General features: G+C 41.7%; 4 protein-coding genes across 5 annotated transcripts in view; 2 read left to right on the forward strand and 2 right to left on the reverse strand.

Annotated features, from left to right (window-relative positions):
- Nvy (CBFA2/RUNX1 partner transcriptional co-repressor nervy) overlaps nucleotides 1–12,852 on the reverse strand; it is a 51,603-nt gene extending 38,751 nt beyond the window's left edge. The window contains exon 1 of one of the 2 annotated variants that reach the window (XM_071713390.1): nucleotides 12,730–12,852. In XM_071713390.1, coding sequence (XP_071569491.1) covers nucleotides 12,730–12,732 — 3 coding nt within the window. In that variant the 5' untranslated portion in view covers nucleotides 12,733–12,852. Of the gene's footprint in view, nucleotides 1–40; nucleotides 594–12,729 lie in introns of those variants that run through there. The other variant, XM_071713400.1, reaches the window with a different exon arrangement.
- Nucleotides 10,615–14,225, reverse strand: LOC139776635 (kxDL motif-containing protein CG10681). The gene is made up of 3 exons (XM_071713450.1): nucleotides 13,508–14,225; nucleotides 12,952–13,151; nucleotides 10,615–12,867 (listed from the first exon to the last, which is right to left on the reverse strand). The coding sequence occupies exons 1-3, from the start codon at nucleotides 13,654–13,656 to the stop codon at nucleotides 12,686–12,688; spliced, it is 531 nt and encodes a 176-aa protein (XP_071569551.1). The 5' UTR covers nucleotides 13,657–14,225; the 3' UTR covers nucleotides 10,615–12,685.
- Nucleotides 14,226–14,289: 64 nt separating this feature from the next.
- On the forward strand, nucleotides 14,290–16,171 carry Vih (ubiquitin conjugating enzyme vih). The gene is made up of 4 exons (XM_071713441.1): nucleotides 14,290–14,602; nucleotides 14,896–15,010; nucleotides 15,302–15,506; nucleotides 15,589–16,171. Exons 1-4 carry the CDS (start codon nucleotides 14,499–14,501, stop codon nucleotides 15,726–15,728), a joined length of 564 nt encoding a protein of 187 aa, XP_071569542.1. The 5' UTR covers nucleotides 14,290–14,498; the 3' UTR covers nucleotides 15,729–16,171.
- An 808-nt stretch (nucleotides 16,172–16,979) lies between these two features.
- LOC139776621 (valacyclovir hydrolase) lies at nucleotides 16,980–19,805 on the forward strand. Its single transcript, XM_071713430.1, has 5 exons — nucleotides 16,980–17,517; nucleotides 17,646–17,736; nucleotides 18,342–18,662; nucleotides 19,220–19,475; nucleotides 19,561–19,805. The coding sequence occupies exons 1-5, from the start codon at nucleotides 17,392–17,394 to the stop codon at nucleotides 19,661–19,663; spliced, it is 897 nt and encodes a 298-aa protein (XP_071569531.1). The 5' UTR covers nucleotides 16,980–17,391; the 3' UTR covers nucleotides 19,664–19,805.
- The last annotated feature ends 4,049 nt before the right edge of the window (nucleotides 19,806–23,854 follow it).

Genomic DNA, 23,854 nt, shown 5'->3' on the forward strand with positions numbered 1-23,854 from the left:
GAAAGGGCTCGAATGGCACACAACTATAGCGGATTCTCACCTCCTGCCTGATCGATGTTCACGCAGCGTGCCAGATTAAAACCGCAAAAAAAAATCCAGGGAAGGCGGCGGGCTGTCGATCAGTCGTCACAGTTTCGCGATCGCGGGCTTTCACGAGCGCCGTAGGTGCTCTCGCGAGCGAGCGTCGACGATACGCTTCATCATGCGGAAATGCACTCTTCTCCGTGCTCCGATTTTCGGTGCCGGTCGAGAGATAAGCGCGCGCGTGCGCGCGCCCCGCGTGTTAAATCCCGCGAATTAAATACAAGAAAAAGACAATTCTAAGAACGAGAAGAAAATATCGAAATATCGAGAGACAGAAGGGAAATTTCAAAACGTACGAAAACGAAGTTGATCTTCGGAACGCGCAAAGATAGGGGGAGGAAAAAAAAAGAATTCTAACACAAAATCAGAAGTAAAGCCTTTCGAGGACGCTTAAATCGCGAACGAAGATCTCGAGGGGTTGACACCCAGGCGACGGGACGCAACGACGAAGAGCCGAGCCGAATCCCGAAGCTGCGACAGAGCGGCGCGAACGTGCGCGACGCACGGACGGCAGTCAGCGGCCAACTGAGAGTCTCGCTGTAGAACCGAAAGGACGACGCCGGGCAGCCAGGCAGCCGCCAGCCGGTGGTGGAGGAGGTGTGAATCCATCACGCAACCTCCAGCCGGCCTTAACCCGCGACGCTTCTTCCGCCAAACACTGGACGATTATGATATCCGGCATCGGCGCGATGATTTCCGAGGAGTGTAACGCTGATGGGAACAATTCGCGAGGCACCTGGCGGAGTTATTTCAGGTCGTTTACACGCCTATGTGCCGCGAACCCGGCACGGCCCCACGCGATGTGGATTACGCGGATTACGCGATTGAAACGATCCAGCAGGTTTCGATAACATACCGGAGAGAGGCTATAAAAAACTTCTGGAAATTTATATTTATAAAAGAACGATTTCATAAGGCGAGAATTCCTAGGTTCTTCTTTATTGCGTTCCCCGTTTTTCCTCAAAATCTTTGCTTATGGTAAAATAGAGCTTTTTTTTAATACAGAGCGTTTATCTTTACATATTTGAAAGTCAATCCTATAAGCAAACGCAATTTCAAACTCATATCTTTGTTTTTTTATCATGAATATTAATATTTGTGTAAATAATACTTCTGTCGAATAATAATGAATATTTTTACGTATTTGAAAGTTAATCCTACAAGCAGATGCAATTTCAAACACTTATCTCTGCTTTTTTAATAATAAATATTAATATTTGCGTAAATAATACTTCTGTCGAATAATAATGAACAATATATTACAATATGTTACAATATACTACATATATATTTCAGTATTTTGCGATTTTTCGACTACTAATAACATCATTCGAGATCACACTGTCATATTACAGTGTTTGTCTTATTATATAAAACATGAAAAAGATTCCCGGGAGCTCTTTGATAATTTTCGAGGCCGATCCAGGACCGCGATCGATGCGGAATCATTTCGGAGCGATGTTTCTCGCGCGACGAGGTGCGAGACGGGGCCGAAATGTAGGCGCGCGCACGTTCCTATACGCGATATTGTAAACGGGCCAGTGTGCTCCTGACGTGTCGATATATTCCCGCGAAGAAAGGCTCTGCCGCTGAAGCTGAGAAATAGCTTGGCCTCCCGTACCCTCGCACCACATCCCGACGCCGGGGGGGGGGGGGTGTGCAGCCCTCACCTCACCTCGGGCACTTTGAATCCTGCGCCGCTACTCCTTTGCCGCTCCGCTCGCTTTCAGCGACGCGCGACATCGATCACCGCTGTGCACCGAAATCTCTGCACGATCATAAAAGTTGGAAAAACTGCACGCGCAAATCGGCATAGTCGCGTTAAACAATACTGATGTAATTTATATGTAAAAGTAGCGCGCGTGAAAAGTACGACTGTTCCCTTATAAATCAACGCAGGACACTGCAGAGATTTCTGTAAGGCGATACAACGTCGAATCGATTGCTGAAAAGGGTTTATATTAAAAATATTGAGATTGTCTGTCACGCTCAAAGATAATGTGTTTAAAATGTGTTTCTTCTCAAGTCATAAGGGACTGAAAGTAAACATTTATTCTTATAAATTAGTGCTTTCGTATGTAGAAATATTATATTAACTTGATAACTTTATATTGTGGAGATTACTTAGATATAACGGACATTTCTCCTAATTATACATTTTATATGTTATATGTTATAGAGTGTTGAAATATGAGAAGAAAAACTCAAGTGGCAAAAGAACTTTGGGCGGGCAACGACATTTCTCGACGTTCTCACATCTTGAGCAGGGACCGTTCGTCTCGATTTTGAGCGGATCGTCGTGTACGCGAGAGTACCGACCTGTGACCGATTTCCAAACTCGGGCGCTGACAAGGAATGCTCGTCGACCCACAATCGCGCCAGCTGTCTTTCTGGAGGACGCAGAAGACGTGCCACCGACCATCCGAGGTTCAGCATTGATCGATGGATCGCGGGATTCTCGAAACCATGGCATCCATCCGTCGTGTCGCGTCGCTTGGAGTTAGTTCGCGATTTGCAAGACGATTTGAACGTTTTAATATTGTGCAGGTAATACAGCGTTCTAAGAGGGTGCATATTAGAAATATGGAGATTGCATTTGAAACTAATGTATTTCTTCTCAAGTTACAAAGTAAACCTTCTCTTTTATGAATTAGCTTCCATATAGAAACGTGTAAGGAACATAATTGTCGGGTGAAGTTCGAAAACGGTCCACCTCCGATTTCGATAAAATTTTATAAAAAGCTTCGTTTTGAGTTAAAATAAAACCCCTTAAAGCGAATTTTGGCGACTTCTACAAGAAAGCCATTTTTTAAGATAAAATAGTAAAAAGAATAGTAAGTGTGGTAATTATTTAGTTTAGGGGAGCAACCTCCTGCTACCTTAACCTTGACATATATTATAGAGAACACTCTCTTCAGTAACCTTCTAAAGGTTTTAGAGCTGTCGTTCGTTATTTATTAAAAAGTTATTAACAAAAAAGTTTAAGAAGTATAACAGTTTATCAGTGCTAAGGGAAGTAATTTGTTGATATGTGTGTATAGACAGTATACACATGTACGCCGGGAGAAGAGCTACCACCCCTGCGGCAGAGTCATAGGTTTCAAAACTTTACCTTAATTGTCTCACGTTCAATTTCGAATGCATTATGTTTACTTGAGAATTTAACGAGTCGTTTTCTAGAACCTCATTAGCGCTGTAACAACGTTCAATACGGAAAGAATTAATTTCAGATCCCGTTTTAGGATACCTCGGTTATCCGAGAGCTTGTTTCCAAGTCCAAGCCTGTCGCGTACGGATTTAACGTCTCCGAATGCATGGACACGTGCGTGCACTCGTGCCTCGTTGCTCAGGATGACACGTGTGTACATGCTGAGATTGCAGCCGGTGTGGACGCGCGCGTTTATCGGCACGAATTCGCGCGCACACACCACGTCGCCGACCCATTATACGTATTATTAGCACTCCGTCACGCCACCCTGTCATCGCCACGCACACACACTCGTGGCGGCGCGTATACGCGCTCTGACGCGAGATCCCGGGATTCCCGTCTGCGATCGGATGCCAGGACGTCGGCGCTTTTCCTCGAGCGCGTCGTCTTCGTCAAAGACCGATACCCGACAAAGTACGCGCATATATATATATATATATTAATTAAAAAAGAAAAAAATACTCAAATATTCCAAATATGATGTTTAAAGTAAGGATGATACCCGGACCACCTCGCGCGTAGGGCCGAAAGGGTTGGTCGCGGTTACGGGGGCGCGGCGGCAAAACAGATAACAAGAATCGTGCTCGCTCGAGCTCGTAGTCACCGTGAATGACGAAGCGGGGCTGCAGGGCACGTCGCCGGTAATTGGACGGTGAGTAATTTATCGAGCCGCTTCAGGTATGACGCGCCGCGAGTTTCGACGTCGAATTAGCGCGGGCGGGCGCTCGGATAGGAATTAGTCGGCGAAGCAATCTAAGTTTCCCTCGTCGGCCGGCGCGGCGGCCGGGAGCTGCGCGAATAGCAAATCATTCGACCTGATGCAGACGTTACGTACAAAGTCTTCGCCCCTCTCTGCGAAGTATTCGCCGCGTAAATCCTCCGCGCGTGATCACCGAGTTTACGCCGATTGTGCGGCCTCGGTAAACTGAAAGCGGTGAACTCGATCGATTCTCGTGTCGACATTGATATCAAGAAATCCTGCCGTTTGCTGCCACAACTTTCAAAGACAATATTTTTCATTTACGTTCGCAGTTTGTTTTGAAAATCATACATTTGAATACGTAAAATCTGTCAAAGAACGTAATTATCAATTTTTCAAAGTGAATTAGTCTTTAATTTAAAATAGCTAATTGCTGAATAATTAATTCAAAGTTGCGATAAGAAGTTTTATAAATAAATTATTTTTATTGTTTCATGAAATAATTGTGTAAATTATGTAAGCTAGGATATATAACGTATACTTGACGATAAATTTGTTTAAATACTATCTCTTTTTGCACATTGTAAACAATGTTGCAACAATATGCTGTGATAATATAATCAAACGATATTAAGAACGAAACTCCCGAAAATACCAAGTACTACCAGTAAAATTTAATCGATATCAGCAAATTCGACATGAGACAATATTAGCCGAAATTGAAAAAATCTTATGTTAAGTGGCATTGAGAATTAACGCTTTTTCCGTGAAGTTCTTGAAAATCGTATAATTACAACTCAATATTTTCCAGCAGAATGACGAACATACTTTAAATAGGAATCGATATTAAAATTCCGAATAAATTAGACTTGGTGTGACCTAATGGCAAGGCAAATCCATGATAATTTAAGCAATTGTTTCTAAAATTCACTGTTTTTTTATGCAAAGCTTGGAGAAAAGTGTACAGTTCCATAATTTTTTAATATAATTTTTTAAACAGTTATACTTCTACGGTTTTTAAAAATATTATATACAGATCTCACAGCTCATACAACATGTTAATTCAATTCATTTCAATCTTAAAATTAGTTACAAATATATTATTGTTCTTGAGTTCTAAAAAAGCAATTTTTACCTTGCACTTGCACGTCGAATTTTCGGGAAAGCATTATATCATGATAAAAATATCCCCTATTGTTCCATCTCATATTCATCAAATCTGAACACGAATATGAGACATAAACGATGGAACAATGTAAATAGATACGTGCTGCCCATAAATTACGACGTCAATTAATTTTGATATATTATTATAAACAGCCGTGGTGCATACGAAAGAAGCGTGATGCACGACTCGATATTCATCACGCGTGAAACAATTCGGGCCATCCTATAAGCTACAATTCCCTAAATAATGGATATATGGGACAAAAGCTACAGACAGAAGCTACGGAAAAAAGAATTTTTACATACTACAAAGAATATACGGTCTAACAGGAAGAAAGAGAGAAAAGAGCAATATCCAACGAAGCTGCTATAAAACAGTTAAGGATAGCGTCGAAGACAAGCCGTTCGGGAATTTCGAGACCCAATTACCAACTCCGGCGGCGCGTATCGAACGGACGTACGTGATTAAACGCTAATTCCGATTTATTCGACGTACGGCCGTAAGTTTAAGCGCGGTGATGGCGTCAATCGCAGGTCCGACCGCGGCCGCGTTTTACACGATCCACCTACGTGCCTGTAATTTACGACTTATCGGCACCGCGGCGCACGGTGTAATTTTCGCACTCGTGCAAAATTACACCGACGCAGAGCCCAGCGAACGCACCCCGTGCACCCTTCCTAGCCCTTCCCCCCCCCCCCCCCCTCTCTCTCTCTCTCTCTCTCTTTCTCTCTCTCTGCCTATTTCTCTCCTCTCTCTAGCTCTCTCTCGCGCTCTCGTTCTCTGGAAGTGACGCGAGATCGTGCTCCCGGCACGGGCGGGCATGTACCGGGATGTCGATACCACGAGAAGCGGATGTCAATAGCATGAAGTCACTCCTCCGGCGAGGGAGAGGCCGCCGCATCCGCCGATTTTACAAAGCCCCTCGCCGCTCTGTCGCCCGTATGCGCTGGAGAAAAAACGCGTTAGCCGAGGAAGAGCGAGAGCGACGAGAAAAGTCCTTTACCTTTCAGGGAGATAGAGGACGAATTGAATGAGTAGGTTTTTATTGCATCGGAAGACCCCTCCAGGCGGCATTACTAACAAAAGTTGCAAAACATACTCGTAAATCGGTATCTAGAGGAGATGTGTGCTTGCGCGCGCAAAACTCTGTTGTGAAACTCTGAAGGAATTGCTTTTCTCTGAGTTACATTTACTTAATGACGTTTATTTCAAACCTAATTTAGCGCCAACACTTGCGGTTAACACTAAGGGTGCGATCCACTAGACGCTTCAAACGCTTCAGAGTATCATTTTATCCTTGTTCAACATTTGATAAACAACAAGGATGAAAATGTTTCCAAGAGCGTTTGGAGCGCCAAGTGAATCGCACCCTAAATCCGACCGTTTAAATCTGAGATATTTGCTTTGCTGCGTTAAAAATAATTTGCGAATAAGGAAAGTGGACATTTCACATCTGGATGACGATTAGAGAAACGAGACATTTCTCGTGTTAACATCAGAACTAGGATTAAGCAAAGTTATTTCAACATCTGGATGCCAGAACTGACACACCTGGACTGCAGATCCAGGTTTAAGCTACGTCCTTTTCAACCGAGGGAAAGCTCATGACGTCGTACCTAAGCCTTCACTAAGGATAAGCATAAAGAACGGTGATGGATAAGAGAGGGAAAGAGTGATAAATAGAACAAGATTGCAATTAAGATGTGCAAAAATAGAAATGTTATATTACAGTCGCTCAGTCCAGAAAGACAAATGTAGCGAGTCAGTCCAGAGCAATTATAAAAAATGTGTATGTAGTAATAGTAACAAAATAAAATTTTGTGGCAAATCTTAAATTTTTATAGGGCTGAAATACGTATTTTTAACAGTACGCATGCGATATAATAAATGCGAATCGAAAGACTTCACAAATCATCAGTCGCGTTTATTAAAAGAATGAAAAGACAAGTACTTGTTATCTCTTATCTTATGGAAACCTGCAAAAGGGAGGCAGAAACGGCGGGATTTTAATCGTTCCCGGAGAGCTTTGCTGTCCCGAGAAAGCCGCATCTTCCGGCTCTGCCGTCCTCTCTTCCCGCGCATTTTCTTTCGCCCGTCCGAGGCTCTTGGAAAAGTTGAATCCGAAGTGCTGCCGGTGACACTCTCCGACGAGTTAGCGAGCGCGCTTTTGTATTACTTTGCATCGGTCGCCGTTGTGCCCGCGTCAACTAGACGTACCCCGGGCAATGCGCGAGTAAAAGGGGAACGGGAATATCGCGGCTTTCAAAAACACCATCGGCTTTCCGAAGACTTCGTGCGCGCTCGTAGCTCTGCCGCGTCTTTCCTACCGAGTTCGCTCGCGGCGTAATCCGTTTTGTGCGATACACTTTTCTCCGCATTGCAAATTGTAGAACCATAAGATATGATCATTGTAAATCTGAAAAACTCGCGGGACTTACATTAACAAGTTAAAAGATCGTGCGAAATGTCTCTTTATCTTTCTTAAGTTTCTTTAACTTTCAATTGATTTATTACATTATTGATTTCAATATCTGGTCGTTGTAGAAATTATAGATATATGTCGAATCATTGCCAATTATCTCCCATATTTTTTTAACTTGAAATTTGTTTACTACCTAAATATCTGTACGTTATTTTTGCCGAAAATCTCGAGAGAATTTCTCTGCGAGTCGACAAATAATCAACATGTTGCATCATTGTCAAATTTGCGCCCAGCCCGAAGCTATCTGCGCGGGCGGCACACATGTGCCAAGACGGGTGGAAACAAGCTTTGTTATGCTTGTGTCAACAAAAGACGGTGGTGCTTCTCAGAGGCGCATGGCGCGTGCTGCACGCGACGCGCTGGAAGAATGAAAGTAAATATCGAGCGCGCGGCGCAGGTGGACCGGATAAGATTAAACAGCTGTTTCCGCGTTTTATCGGGAGTGCAGTTAACCGCCACGGCGAGCCCTCCCTCCTCTCGAAATGCATTCTTCTCGGGTGCGTTAGCACGCGCGTGCAATATCCGCAATAGCGCTCCGCGCAAATGAATTGCGCTTTGCGCAAGCCATTGGGACTTTAAAGAGAGAAGATAGTCCAATAATGTGTGCGAATAAACTCTACGCGAAATATCTCGGATATTTCGCTGCACTTTATTTGCATCTTACTTATGCGTATATTTATGTGCCGCAATATATAAAAAAGGCAAGATGTGTATATTTCAGATTTCGAATAATATTCACTGGATAAATAATCGTCTGGAAAAAATATACTTCACAAAATTGATAGAGCTATCTCTTTCCGATATTTTCGGTTGCCAATGCAATGTGACCGATTGAATAAATAATGAAAAGTCAAAAATGAATATGTAATTGAAATAAATAAGATTGAAATAAATATTAACTTCACTGTGTCCATTTCTTAGAATAGAATTTTTTTTAACTGTAACCACGATAACTTGAGAACGGTTTATTCGATTAACTTCATATTTGACACAAATATTTATAATAATTATCTGCTTCGGTTCACGGAGGCTTTTCGCAAATTTCAAAACCACCTCTTATTTGTTTATTTTATAAGCTCGATTTTTTTCAGTAAAAAGATTAAATTTGACTTTATATAACTCTCTCATTTTGCGACATATTGCTTTTTTTCTAAAAATTTGCTCCATGAACCGCAATAACTATAACCCTAATAAATAAATAAATAATGTAATTATACTGATTTCAGATCACTTCTGTTGAGACTAGGATAATTACCGTTGAAGTATGATTCTTTTGCAGAACAGAATTGAAATGAACACAGTGATGTTAATAAAATTTAATTGTTTTACACCAAGATATTGTCAAATGTAATTAGACGTACATAACAAAAAGCTCATACTCCTTATTAATTTACAACTTTTTTTACAATTCCCCAACTTTTTTCGTAACTCTCTTTTACTCTTATCTATCAGGATCCTGTAATCTCTTAACGCAAGAACTCTAAAAATCTTTTTTAAAAATCTTAATGATGGTGTTAAGTAAAATTCTTGGGATATCTATATATATAGTATTCTATAAAAATCTACAAAGCTAACACATGACACGTGATACTGTACAGAGCAAATTTTTACGCGCATAGAGGGGGGCGTCGAGTTTAATTATACACGAATCTCGTCAAGATGAATTCTACGTAGCGCGAATACGCTCCACGTGTCGCGTCCATCTAGGATTTTATTTCGAAGTGTCCAATCGCGTCGCCGGGAGAAAGGAAGCAAGGCGGAATGGATAGAAAACAGCTGAGGCGCAGCTGGTTTCTGGCATCGCGACGGCCGGCGTCCTCCCCGCGCGCGCAAGAGAGCATCGCACTCCGTGTGTATGCACGCGCGCGTGACGTCTGTGTGTATAGCACAAACCATCGATGGTAGAAAGCAGAGCTAGAAATCGATTCCTAACAATATTTTACGCCGGGCGATAACAAACCGCAGAAGAAAAATTAACATTCGCGACCGGCGAACGGCGCGGATTTCCCCCGGCAACAGCTTGCGCGGATCCCGTTAATCCGTAAATAATTACAACCGCCGGTTACAGCGCGATTACGCCGCTTCGCTGGAGAATCCGGGAAAAGCGAAGGTCGCGGAGCAAATATCTGAAATCCGTGGAAAGACTTGCAAATGAACCTTGGGTAAAAAAGAAAAAGAGAAAGAGAGAGACGGAGATATAGTTTTTTGCAAAGTTGTTTTTAAAAGCTGCTCTTTATAAAAGCTGCTTCGAAAAAAAAGATAAATGTTTTAGAATTCACATTAGAAAAAAAAAAGAATCGTAAAAGGATATGCTTTACGAAAAATATACTTCGCGCGAGACGCTACCGCGTTTCTCAATTCTCGAGTGAAAAGACACTGGCGTTGAAATCCGCATCATCCTGCTTAGTTTCGCAACGTTTTCCCTTTAATTTAAATATCAATGAGCGGAAGAAAGAGCGCGAATTCCCCAGCACACCCCGACACTACCTCGCATTTCGTCGAAGCGACGACGTCGACGTCGGTCACTGTACCCTCGTTGCGCCGAACACGTGCGGTGGACACTTGAAATGTCTTCCTCCTGAATTAACGCGGCGAAAGAAGTCGCACGTGAATCTTTCCCCAGACCCGCGTGTCGCGCTGGCTAAGTATAGCGAGAGAGCCGGCGCGACGCGGGCGCGGGCGCGGATGCAGCCCGTGAAAAGCATTCGCATTAATCTCGGCGCCACCTTTGCCGGCCGGACGAGCGAAATATTTCACGACGGCGACGGCTGCGTCGTCGCTAATGAAACGCCCCAGGTGGTGGACGACTCCGACCCGTCCCGACCCGACATGAGACTCGCGAATTAAAGATCCCGGGTGTCCTTGCGGACACCCGCGCTCTCTCTCTCTCTCTCTCTCTCTTTCTCTCCTTCTCTCTTTCCTTCTCGCTCGCATCCCCCGGAACGGTCGTGTGAAATTGATCAACACCGCTCTACCATGTACAAAGAATTTATTTTGCTCAACATTGACAGTATTCACAAAACTCGCAGCTCGCACAATGACATCGAGATATGGTGTGCGTGGCATCGGCGACGGCGTAACGACGCCACCCTCGGCCTCGAGAGATTCCGCGCCTCCCGATTCCCCTTTATTGCCTTATTGATTTGATCGATCGACTTGGCCGGATTGATTAGCCCGATTACGCTCTCGAGCAACATTTCGAAGCGGCCGGTGCGTGAGCCCGACTTGGGACAATTATTATGTGTGACAAGCGTTTCTCATTCTCTCCCCCTCTTTCTCTCATTCACTGTTCGGCTTTCTTTCAACCGGTGTCGGACGTGCAGGACGACGTGTCGGCGTTACTCTGATCGTTGTTGCTCTCCGTCGACGAGCTGTCGTTACTCTTTATTCGCCGTTTGCGCAGCTTCGCGAACTGAAACTCCTCGACCGGCACTGTACACCAACAATGGAAGTCATGTTATTAGTCCTCTGGCCAATCATCGCCGTTCGCGATTTCTTTTTTCTTTTTTTTTTCTTTTTACTTTGTGTAATTTTTGTTCCGTTTCGCAGAAAGGATAGGATAACTTTGATCGGGGGTGAATCAAGCCGCAGGAAAACGAGAACGAAAAACGAACAAAGAACACTTATATATATTTTTCTCTTTCTCTCTCTCTCTCTCTCTCTCTCTTTCTCTCTCGGCCGACCGAAACGTTTTACATTGTGAATTGCATTATCTTACAGTGGAAAGTGCGCATACAACGGATTTATTTGAGCACCTTGAGCCTGACTTTGGTTCGCAGGATGCAAAATTGTTGTGTTCCGTGCGTAGACATTCTAAGACACTAACATTAGAAATTAACATTAGACCCCAAGCTCTGTTAATCGATACGGCAAGGTACATATCCCTCTATTCAACTCTATTCAACTCTATTGCACAAATCCTCGCATCTTCTCGCGCGAAACGACTTAATTCAATTTCTATTAGCCCAGCCACGTCCCTAAGCTTCATAGGCAAATTCTGTCAAAGCGTCAGAGATTGCGAGACCAGCTCTCTCGGAGTGTTTCGATCAATACTGTAAATCGTTGTAGACATACCTATCGGAGTAGCGTGAAATAGACGACTCTGTGTGTGCGACGAGGTAGACAGTGAACGATCTTTATTTACAATAATGCACTATGTAACACATGAACAAGCTTCCTTGCTATGCGCTGGGAGAAGCAATAAATCGGCTCGTACATCGAAAGCATGTTGTTATGCGATATGTACATACTTACGCGGCAAGTCGATGAAAATTACGTAATAAGGAGAGAACATTCAAAGAACAGTAAACTTCCGTACTCTCAACAGTCTCCAACGTCCTTGTTATCTCTGATATCTACACAGCGTGTCGGACATCTAACATGGCACGCGTTACTTTATTTATCGGTAATAGAAAAATTATTTGCACAATTTATCGACGCTCTTGGTCAAACTACCCTGCCGTAAACTAAGCTAGTATGGAAATTTACTTTGTACCATCTCTGTATTGCAAACTTGCTTGTCAGTAATGCGACGATTCAGTTTTACACATGCGAGTAATGACGAAAATATGCGTAAATAAGTCGGAAAGTGTCGATTCGCCTTATCGCGACTGATACTCCTTTACAGCGGATTTGTACTAGTATCTCTCCCCCAAACGAGAGGAAGTGCACGGGATGTCAGGTAAAGCGCAATCTTAAGAAGCGAGACACGTCACTTCTCGGTTTTAACATCGATTTCTAGTAGAAATACTCTCTTTAAAATAGTCTTTTATGCATTCACGTATATAGCTAATGTAGTTACATATACATCTCACAACAATAAAATCATCTGAGTGTTTAAAAACAATTGGTTCAGACTAAACAGGTCTCTCTCTCTCTCTCTGCTCTCTTACAACAAAGCACAAACGTACTCCCTCCGCGGTTCACTCCTCCGCCAATATACATATTATAAATATAACGTGTGTTACCTGAATTAATCGGCCGTTCGTTCCTTAGGGTAATTTTTAAGTGTTTTACATTTGAAACGTACGCCGAAGGTCCGATTTATTCCTTATCGATATGACTATTTTTAGTGGAGGTTTCATTACCATCTGAATCGGGATCTTGATCGGCAGCGCCGTGAGCCGGGCCGGACGGCAGCGGCACGACCTCCGGCTCGAGGGGTTTCACCGGGCAATCGACATCCTCCACGATAACTTCCTCCGCCAAGCTGCTCCTTACCGCCTCTGCGCATTTGTTACGGTCAGAAAATATAAACTGACGGATCATATTTCTACTTTCCACGTCGATTCATCCATATAATTAATTACCATTGAACGCCTGTGGATATTGCTGGTTCAGCTTGTTCTTTATCAGGCGGATCTTCTTGAAAATATAATCCAGGTCCCTCTTCATCTCGACCAGAAGAGCGGTGTGCTTCTTGAACTCCGTACCAGCCGTCTTGAGCCTGTTCACCGACAGCTGATTGCAGTTCGTCAGCATCTCGTTGGTTTTTTCGAACCTTTGCAACCTGCGGGAGCGTACGACAGAGAAGAATTATAAATCAAGCAAAATGATAGCGCGGGTATGCTGGCAGATTGGTAACAGATTTGATCGGACATGCAGTAGACTGACATCAACTGCATTCAACCTATGTTCTGCCAGCAGAGTCTGCTAACATAATCAGACAGCAGATTGGTTCTGCTCAATTTCTGCCGCAATCTACTGTCTGGTTATGTTAGGAGACTCTGTTATACTTATTGTACTTCTGTTGGCATTCTGCCGACAAAATTTGTAGCAGAATAGCAGATACGTGGCGAGATCTGCTTTCGACAGACTTGGCTATCTGGGCTAGATTAATGTATCTCGAGAAAGTCGGCGACTCACATCTGCTTTTGAGCGCGTATCATGGACTCGACGTCCTGCTGGTCGACGATGCCGGCCAGGCCCTGCACGAACACCTCCGGCGCCGTGTAGTTTCTGAAACACTCGAAGCTCCCGGTGTCCGACTCCGGCGTGCCCTGCGCCGCCGCCATGCTTTCGCCTCACCTCGGGGTTGATCACCAGGTTGCAAGTCCACTCTCATCGTCGTGCGATCCCATCGCACCCGGCCCGCAACCCGCTCGCTCGGCACGGATGACGGAAACGCTCGCTCCGCTCGCAACGCGAAACGCGACGCGTTTATACCGGGTGACTTCGAACGCTACGTGCCACGAGAGTCCGGACTGCGACCGCCGCCCGATCGTGCCACGTTTATCATCACGTTCGGGGACGAAGAGGAGAGAGAAAAAAAGAGAGACGTCGGGTCTCGGATCGATATATCGCGATCGCGCTAACCCGAATTCGTCCCCTCGAAGTCCATCCTCCTCGCTTTCTCGGCAGTTCCGAGAACAAGTGCCAGGCGACGTGCGAAGTTATCGATCACCGCGGGGCGCTCGGAAACCAACGATTCCCGGATTCCCGGAAACGCGGAAGCCGAGCCCGGCGGGAGTCCCGCGATATCTCGAGCCCGTGGCACGCGATTTAAAAATCCGCCGTGAGAGACACGCACGCACGACCACGCACGACGCAGTCGGACGCACACGGCGAGCGACGGGCAGTGAGCAGTGACGCGAGACGAGAATCCGCGCGACGGCGCCGCCGCCCGACGCAACGCAACAGCTGTTCTGCCGCTCGATGTTTTCGAGCCGGGCAGTAGAGACGCGTGCAGCATTCAAATTTCCGCCGTGCTGTTGTGACGGTGTGACCGTCAATCGAGTCGGAGTCGCGAGACGCGAAGAAAGAGAGAGAGAGAGAGAGAGGGAGAGGGGCCCCGCTCCGTAAAGACGATACTTCTCGTCCGATTCACGCCAGGAACGCGAGGACCCGGTGCCCCAGGATGGCGCAGAACGTGAACCCGTTCAGCTCGATGCAGAACACGCCGACTAAGGCAGCCGAGGAGAAGCAGAGCTTGCCGAAGGACAATCACGCAGTCAGCAAACGGTACGCGGGATCGAGCCCGTTAGCGTCAATCGCGAGTCTCCCTTCGGATCGACCCGTTCAAATCAACCCTCGTTCGCGATCCTCCGAATTTATCCAGAAATTCCTGACGCAATCGATATCGCTTTGCTCGTCATAATCACATAACCTAGCGGATTGTTGCGAACTCACCTCGTTCCCTTGGGAGTATTCCACGAGATTCGATTCTGCGATATTCTGCCTTTTTCTCGCTGCTGCTCCTAATTTGTCGCGCGAGACACCGTAGAAATGCTTGAATTTGCCCATCGTATGTCCAGGTTGCAAAAGGAACTCATGGTGCTGATGATGAACACCGAGCAAGGAGTATCTGCCTTCCCAGAGGGGGAAAATTTGTTTAAATGGATCGGGACTATCACAGGACCAAGAGATACGGTAGGACTGCCTTGCAAACTATTTTAAACTGTGTTAATAAGTGAAACAGGACCGTTATACGATGTACAATCAATTTGAGAGAAAAATGCCATTTATGGTCCGAACTGGATATTGTGTGAATTTTGTATACTTTTTCCAAATTCAATAAATTGCGCGCAGATTATTATTAGGCTACCAAGACTACAAGATTCAATCTGGACCATAGATTTTAGACTACTCTACTTTAAGCGTGTCGTTAATGCCTCTAACATGACGGAAAGGTTTAATAAAAAAAAATTCCATGTGTCGCAGGTATACGCCGGTCTCACCTACAAACTGACCTTAGAATTTCCACATAGCTATCCGTATAGCGCTCCTATAGTACGCTTCGCCACACCCTGCTTTCACCCAAATGTAGATACCGGTGGTAACATCTGCCTAGATATATTGAAAGATAAATGGAGCGCGTTGTACGACGTCCGTACCATTTTACTCTCCATACAGTCCCTTCTTGGTGGTAAGTAATGAATGAAATGATTGTATGATAAATCGATGTTTGGTATAAGATACTAATTTGTGGCTTGTACTTTGTTGTGTAGAACCTAACAACGAAAGCCCACTTAATCTTGAAGCAGCGGAGCTGTGGAGCAATCAGACGAAATACAAAAAGTATCTGATGGAAGAATATCACAGAGCACTCGATCGAACGCAGAGCAGTCGCAATCAACAGGATTCATGATAAGCCATGACCATAATCCATTTTGAATCATTTAATATTATTATTCTTATCAGCGGTAGGATTATAATTAAGTGTACGATTGATCAGAACTTCCTGCACTTCTCTCGAGGGTTCATTAAGCATCATCGAAATTAAAAATTGGGTTTTTTTTTCCTTTTCGAAACAATGACACTGACGAAATTCTTTTTCACGAATTATATATATGCCACATTGCATTTAACTCGCAAGATTTTTGTAGGAACTTTTGTAAGAACATTTATAAATTTACGTAATCACCGACATTAAAACAATTGCACTACATTTATTTATTTACCATATAAAAACCTTCTTTGGTTTTTCGATCATTACTGCCATCGTCTGTATATTAGATCTACATTTGATATTTGTTTGCATTTTTACCATTACTGTATAGTTCTAAAATAAATATTTTAATGATCATACAACCATTAAAAATTAATTTCCAATTCTCCTCAAAACATGATTTAATATCAATATCGTGTATATGTATATGTATTATTTTTTTCCAATTTTATTATCCTCTAGCAAAATATAAACTTCGATTTTCTAGAATTTAGATTTTCAGGATTCAATCCCGAACTAAAAATTCTAGGAAGTCTTGGAATAGCGTTTCTCGAATTTTAAATAGTGAGGCCTCTTCACTTATTATATTCTTCTAATTATACTTTGTCGATTTTCGAGACTTTCTTTTCTCATGATTTAAAATCTCGAATTCTTAGAAATGTGAAAAATTTTTCAAAATTTTTAGAATTTTTTGTTCTAATGCTTCTCGGTTTTTAAATTTAAATTTTTGTGTCCAACCTTAAAATTCCAAGAATTGCGATTTTTAGAATTTTAGTTTAATTAAAATAAAAATAGATGTGTTGCTTACTTACGAAACAAGTATTTCGTATCATTAATAAAGGTTTTATTATATTTTTAGAAATCCAAAATATAGATACATTATTATATATTTTTATTTACATCAAATATACATAATTATATATGTATATACATACCTATATAAAATATTCTATCATATATAAATCATCCTATTACTTTTTCTTTATTTCATCTATATTATATTATATACATATAAAATAATAATTTAAATAAAAATTAAATTTTAACTTAGTTGCACTATTTTTACAAGTAATATATGGTGCCATATCGAATTAAACGAAACCTATAAAAGCGAGGGAGTTTTTTTTAAATACCAGACATCACAAACGCGCGCTTCGCGCGCGCTATTTAGCTTTCCTTGATAAACACAAAATATACGATGATAGCTGCTCATGAATAAGTAAGCGCAGCGAGAGAACCAATCGGGATCGCGGAAAAACGGCAACAATAAACTGCTCGAGATATGCGAGCATCGACTTAACATGCCTTTTTTAGACCTTTTTTTAGATTTTTTCTAGATAGGATTTTTTTAGATAGGAAAAGGAGAATGGAGATGGATGGATTCTTAACGGCAATAAATAAACTAAAAAAAAACATTCGTATTATCATCCTCGTGTTATCGCATCACTTCATTATCAGAGCGCACAAACTTGAAGTACCTACATTGTCTGCGATGCTGATATATAACACGATACGGATGCGCGCTGTCCGCGGTACGCTATTATACAATCCATTCGCAGGCTTCACTTGATCACAAACGTATATGTCCAACACGTGCAAGATGTATGCTCAATTCGCGAGTGTGTTATGTAAAATCGTAAAATCCGGGAGCGGATCCGTGCGCATTCGGCAGCTATCAACCACAGCGAGTAAAGCCCGTGAGATGGAGGTATGTGGAGAGACGCGAGCGTATAAAACGGAAGCGTGAAATTGTTACTTGCCGTTTAATCGATCTGCCATTTCGTGGACCATTCCTCGACCTATCCCTGTTAAACGGAGTATAATTCTCGTTAACAGGAACGAAAGGTCAAAGTGGGCGACACGGAAATTAATTACGCTAGGGTCGGGACAGGTGATCATCCGGTGCTGTTGTTACCTGGCGCCTTGGGTAAGACGAATTGTGCAATAGTTGTTTGTTTAACTATAGTTATAGATAACATTCACTTTATCGGCATTTGCCGCCATCTACCGGGCTGTAAATATGGATATAGTGTTTGAATTGTTCGGTGAAAAGCAAGATAGCGTTACCTCCATCACTGTGATGATTTAAAAAAAAAAATCCAATTTTCAGAGTAATTTTCTGCCGCCAGATAATTTTAATTCTCATTTCTGCTGTTCTTTATTACAAATTTAATTGCTTTCTTTGCTGCTCTTGGCTTGTCGCTTTCTATTATATTTATAACGATTTTATGCAAAGCTGCAATCCTGCACATTTTTAACATAAATTTTTAACATAAATGCTATTTGTGTTTGGAGAAAAAATGACGGATGAAAAAAAGACTGATGATTCTACTCTGTTTCCGGTATCTGCTGCTAGATTATTGTATTGGCAGACTTCGCCGGCAGAATACATATTTAATGCAGACGCAATAATTGACGCCAATCCGCCTCAATATTCCGCTCGAACTTGCTGGCGAAACTGTTTAACATTTTGTTCACCAAGACGGTGATGTACGACGGGAGATTTATAGTGCAGCAAAATGGATGTTTCAGGAACGATATGGACCGATTTTAGGCCACAGATGGAGAATCTGAACGCGGAGAAGCTGACCGTAGTCGCGTGGGATCCGCCCGGTTACGGAAAGTCGCGACCGCCCGACAGGACCTTCCCGGACGATTTCTTTCAGCGCGACGCCGCGTGGGCCCACAACCTGATGCAGACCCTCGGCTATTCGAAATTTTCTCTCATCGGCTGGAGCGACGGCGGCATCACGTCGCTTCTGCTTGCCGCGGCGTATCCCGACAGCATCCGCAAGATGGTTGTCTTCGGCGCGAATGCGTACATACATCCAGACGAGACGAAGACATATGAAAGTACGACTTCACTCGCGCGACATCGTAGAGTCAGAGAAAGAATCTTTTCTAGCGTTTAACAACGCAACTTGTCGAAATCGCGTTATTTATTACAAAAGGTACCGAGATCTAAGAGAATTGCGGAATCCCTAAATTTGTTGAAATTTAGTACTGTTAAATATTGAATGAAATTTAAACCGACACCTTGAGTTAAATAATTTTGTTATTTTTAACTATGTCGAATCGTGTATGTTGAAATTTATTATTTTAACGCAAAACAGTATTATTTTAATTTTATTGGTTTAGTTAAATTAACATTGTTTTAGATATTTTAACGACATATTGAATAGGAGCAGTAGCGATCTATAGGTCTAGTTAAAAATAATTCTAATTGAGTATAATTTGACATCACGAATTTAAACAGTGCGTATAAAGTCACTAAAGTGTAGTTTTAAATATTTTCAAAACAATTCAACTTTACAAGTACGACGTGATGTTTCGCTATCGCGTTACCGAGAGCGCGTTAAATATTTCACTTCTTTCTCTCGCGCAACGCTTCATGAGATATTATTGTCCAGGCGTTAGGGACATCAACAAGTGGTCGGAAAAAATGAGGACACCCATGATACAAGTCTACGGTGAGGATTATTTCAAAAAGACGTGGTCGAATTGGATAGACGGTGTGCTGAGATTGTACGAGAAGCAAAACGGCGATCTGTGCAAACAGGTTTTATCGAAGATAAGATGTCCGACTTTAATTATTCACGGAGCCAGAGACGCGATGGTCCTGCCGGAACATCCGCAATATCTGAAGCAAAATATCGCCGACTCGAAGTTCGTACCTATCTTTACAGACTTGAAAAACAATCAACGTAATTTACAATATCTTTTTACTAATTTCCATTGTATTTCTTTACAGACTGCATATCTTCGAGAAGGGCGCACATAATCTTCACTTAAGATATCCCGAAGAGTTCAATAGTTTGGTTACAGATTTCCTGGTCGATCAAGCGAAAATGTGATAATTTATTGTGATACGCACATAAAGGTATACATAATATATCTCGTACATGATGGTGAATGGCTTGTGTGGTGGCATTTGTTGTATATTATATTGCGTATTATTTTACATAAAGTTTTTTAATAAAATTGTATTAAAACATTCTTTGCTTGTCATCCCCCTTTTACATTCACGCAAAGTCATCTTTTATCTTCAGATTCGATGATTCAATGAGTTAAACATCCTTTGTAAATTATATTTGGTCGAAATTGGGAATGAAATTTAGAGCGGTCATTATGAATCAGGTGATTTGTACGTACTCCCGAGAATCAAGTAATATCTACTATCGATCGATTAAAAGTAGTCCAAGTATACCTGAAGACCTAAATTCACGATTACTACATAATATCCGAAATATTCAAAAAACAAATTCGCGGATAATGCTAAATGATCCACTTATTGTTCAACATCGCAAGCAAAGCCCTTACACACATGCATAAAATCGTACATCAACTGCGTGATATCAAAATCATTTGATACGTGTGACATTTAATCTTGAATTATACGCTCTCAAAGCACAAAGTGCACTGCTGTTTAGAATGATGCATCTGCATTTAATTTTAGCTGAATATGTTGATGACATCAACAGCTAGGAATTTTTTTCTTGATAATTATACATTGCTTTTACTACTGGAATAATCAACAATCAACAATTTAATTTCAATTAACATTATAATCACTTAATATCTTATGTTATCTTTTTATGTTAGTTTGTACCTATATTATTAATTATATATTACATTTAATTATTTTTTAATACATATAATTTTATCTGTTATTATCATATCGGAGTTACTGAAGAAATACGTGTTTTCAATCACTTCTGTCCTAGTTTGTCTCATATTATATCAAAAATCAAATCGTAATCGATCTATGGATCCTTGCCAGCGCTTGCAGCGTGCTACATTCGAGATATGTACCGAGAAATCCTTCGCACATAGTTAGAAAGCGGTCTTGTGCCACTTATTATACAAGTGCCTTTATATCCAAAGAGGGCCAGAGAGTACACGGCGCTTTTTCGTCGTTCGACTTGTCTGACGATCGACCGCGGCCGTATATTAAACGGGGATTGACCAAACAGCAACATGCGACCCCAAATAGCGCTTCGTAAGAGTCTCGTGTAACCCAGTATCGAAACTAGAGATAACACTTACCATTACATTATATATTACATTAAATAGAAGGCATGGGTCGTGAGCGTTTAATACCGACCCATTTCGATCAGAAGATAATAGTTCAAAGTTCAATTTCACTTGCTTCCTGACTATCTTGGAAGTTGATTAAAAATAAAGCTGAAAGTATGTTGTGTATAAGAACAGTATTTGTCGCACAATGGAAATGGAGAGAAAATGAAATAAATACACAATTTATAAAATCTATTTTAAATACGCGAAGCAATATCGAAATGGAGAAAAGTCTACAATTCTTAAAATCTACTTTAAAATATAAAATCTAGAATGTACTTTTTTGTTTATATAAGTTAAATATATGTCGTTCTTCTTTTAATCCCTTTAATTGTATCTTATTAGGAATTGCGAATTTTTGTATAGTCAAATTTTTGGAGATGGATATTCTCGTAAATGCAAGTCACGAGTGGTCGCATAATATAAAAAAAATTATATCCACGTGAGTGCATTATTCCAATTACGTACACGAAAAAGAACGTTTCTGCACTTTTTATTTCCACATTTAATAAATTTGTATTGAGATATTCCGAAGTCATGTTCCCGGGGCGTCTCCCGGAGAAACTGCGCGTCTCAATTCTTTGCATTGCAATAACCACGTGAACATCCCTCGCTTATAAATTCTACCGGAATAACGTAGAATCGCGTAGAAAAATACATATATTCATACCTACGCATCAAGTGCATTTATGTGCATCACTGTTTATATCATGTTGTAATCGGAAAAATCTATATTCTCCTCCAATATCTGCATTTTTCGATAATAACGATTTATTAAAAGAAACAAATAATTTATTTTTAGAGAAACGTTCTTCTTTCTGTAAAGGATACGCTGCAGTGTCTCACTTATGAAAGGATGTATGTACCTACTTTATGAAAAATATACTTGTCGCTATCAAGAAGTTTCTTGATTATTCTATCTCCAAGTATCATCGAGATATCTCATTGAGATCATTATTTCCCAAATCTAACTGATCAATCTACTTCTAGCGAAATAAAAAAATTTAAATTAACAATAACCTCTTACCTCATATTTCCCTCATAGATCGATATCTAATCGATGAAATAATAGACTTGTTATTTTTGACAGATCGCAATCTGCAATGCGCAACGCGCGAATTATGCGGTATTCTTCAAAAACAGCAAGGTCACGTTATCAGGGCGATAAAAATTCCACGGGGATAGTATATACATATACATATATAAATCGCAGACACGATCGCCGACGCAACAGGAGGAGCATATAGGTGCGGGCGATCGAAAGAAAGCAATAAAAAAAGGCACGGAATGTAAACTGCATGCGGGTGTAGCCAAATATGGGCAAGTGTGGTTTCTCGCTCTTCGATCAAGTAAACCTCCGGCCCTCTTTTTCCCTCGCAGACACCTTCGTATCCTTTCTTGTCGCCTCTCGCGAGGCGAAAAGGCGAGGGAGGAGAAACGCGCGCGTGAAAGAAGGATCCGCCGGGATCCGCGGGTGTGCCACACGAAAATCCCCCGGTCCTTAATCTCAAGAACCATAACGATAAAACAAACCGAGCTGTCTTGTTTCTCACGAGTACCGTACGTAAAGTTGCTAAGCCCCCCGGACGTACAACGATAAATTAATCAGTTTTATCCTGCGAATTTCGGGTTACCTCCGTAGCGGTAACTCGAGTTCGCACGTGGGCGTGCACTTGAGTAACCAATACCAATTTTGGTGTGTTCCTTAATTTTGAATAATTTATGTCCGTAGATAAATATAGCTTGTAATAAACAGCTCATGATAAATAAGATAATTCTGTATTTTACCCCGCCGTTCGAAGTTATATTTGTGACTTAATCTAACTAATTGCAAGTTAATTCTTTAGCGCGCGACAATATCGGATGTCTCGGATTATTCTGAATTTGGGTTGCTCCGCGCACGGATGCATTCTATCGACGTGGCAGCATGACAAAAGCGGTTAACGAGATCTCCTTGTACGGCCCAGACGTCTCGTTTTAGGCGAGTGCTCTCAGCGTGTAACTCCAGACTCTCGATCCTTTCTTCGTTAAGTGGGGTGCCTTTATTGCCTTTAAATGGCATCGAAATGGCACTGACGCGGCACGTTATGTAATGTAAGCGATCGAATAACGATCGTCGTAACATATATAGCTACTATCGATTACATTAAGTCATCCACGAACGATAAATATAATTAAAAGGTAAAGCGGGAAATAATTGAGTATCTAACTTAATCATAGTGTTATACGATAAAATGATGGACTCTGTTATAAATCGAAGATATATTTACGTCATCGCTTATTTATGTGTCGATCACATATAATTCAATTTACAGTACAAAATGGATTTATTTTTAGACAGATCCCTAAATGCAAAACGTCTCTCTTTTTTTGCTATTTTTTACTAAAAATTTAGATAAACAAGAATCCGTGAACACCCTATCTTCCATCTCCAGACGATAGATGTAATCCTGCCTCCGAGTCGGATGTCGAGCGACTTATCGACTTCGTTCTCCTTCGTCGCGACCTATACATGTCGGCTACCTCCGCAATGGAAAACGAAGCCATTTACGGCGAGCATGGGGACATTGTCGTTTGTTTTCGAACCTGCGTATCGTTCGATCCCACGAGAAAGTGGCCGTATGTCAAAATCTTGGCCTGGATATGAACGAGATGGGACAAAGTCTCCAGAAGCAGCAGCGGCGAGTCGCGCGATTTCGCCGTGGACACTGTGTGGACACTGTAGTTTTTATGACCGTCTCACGTGAGCAAAAATTCCATTATACTTGCTATTAAATTTTCATTATACTTATTTCTTCCTATTGTACGAAAAAAAATCATCTAATGACACAAAATCTTCTGTACAGATTTTCATGTATTCGCAACTTTGTATATAGGTATAATACAGCATAATATAACATAATTATATATCCTGCTTTATACATTTTATTACACTTAAGAGATTGTAATAAATTGCTTATAATTAAACT

This window comes from Temnothorax nylanderi, unplaced genomic scaffold (genome assembly GCF_030848795.1).
Source record: "Temnothorax nylanderi isolate EJ_2023f unplaced genomic scaffold, tnyl_v1.0 TNYL_tig0005_pilon, whole genome shotgun sequence".
Classification (NCBI taxonomy): domain Eukaryota; kingdom Metazoa; phylum Arthropoda; class Insecta; order Hymenoptera; family Formicidae; genus Temnothorax; species Temnothorax nylanderi.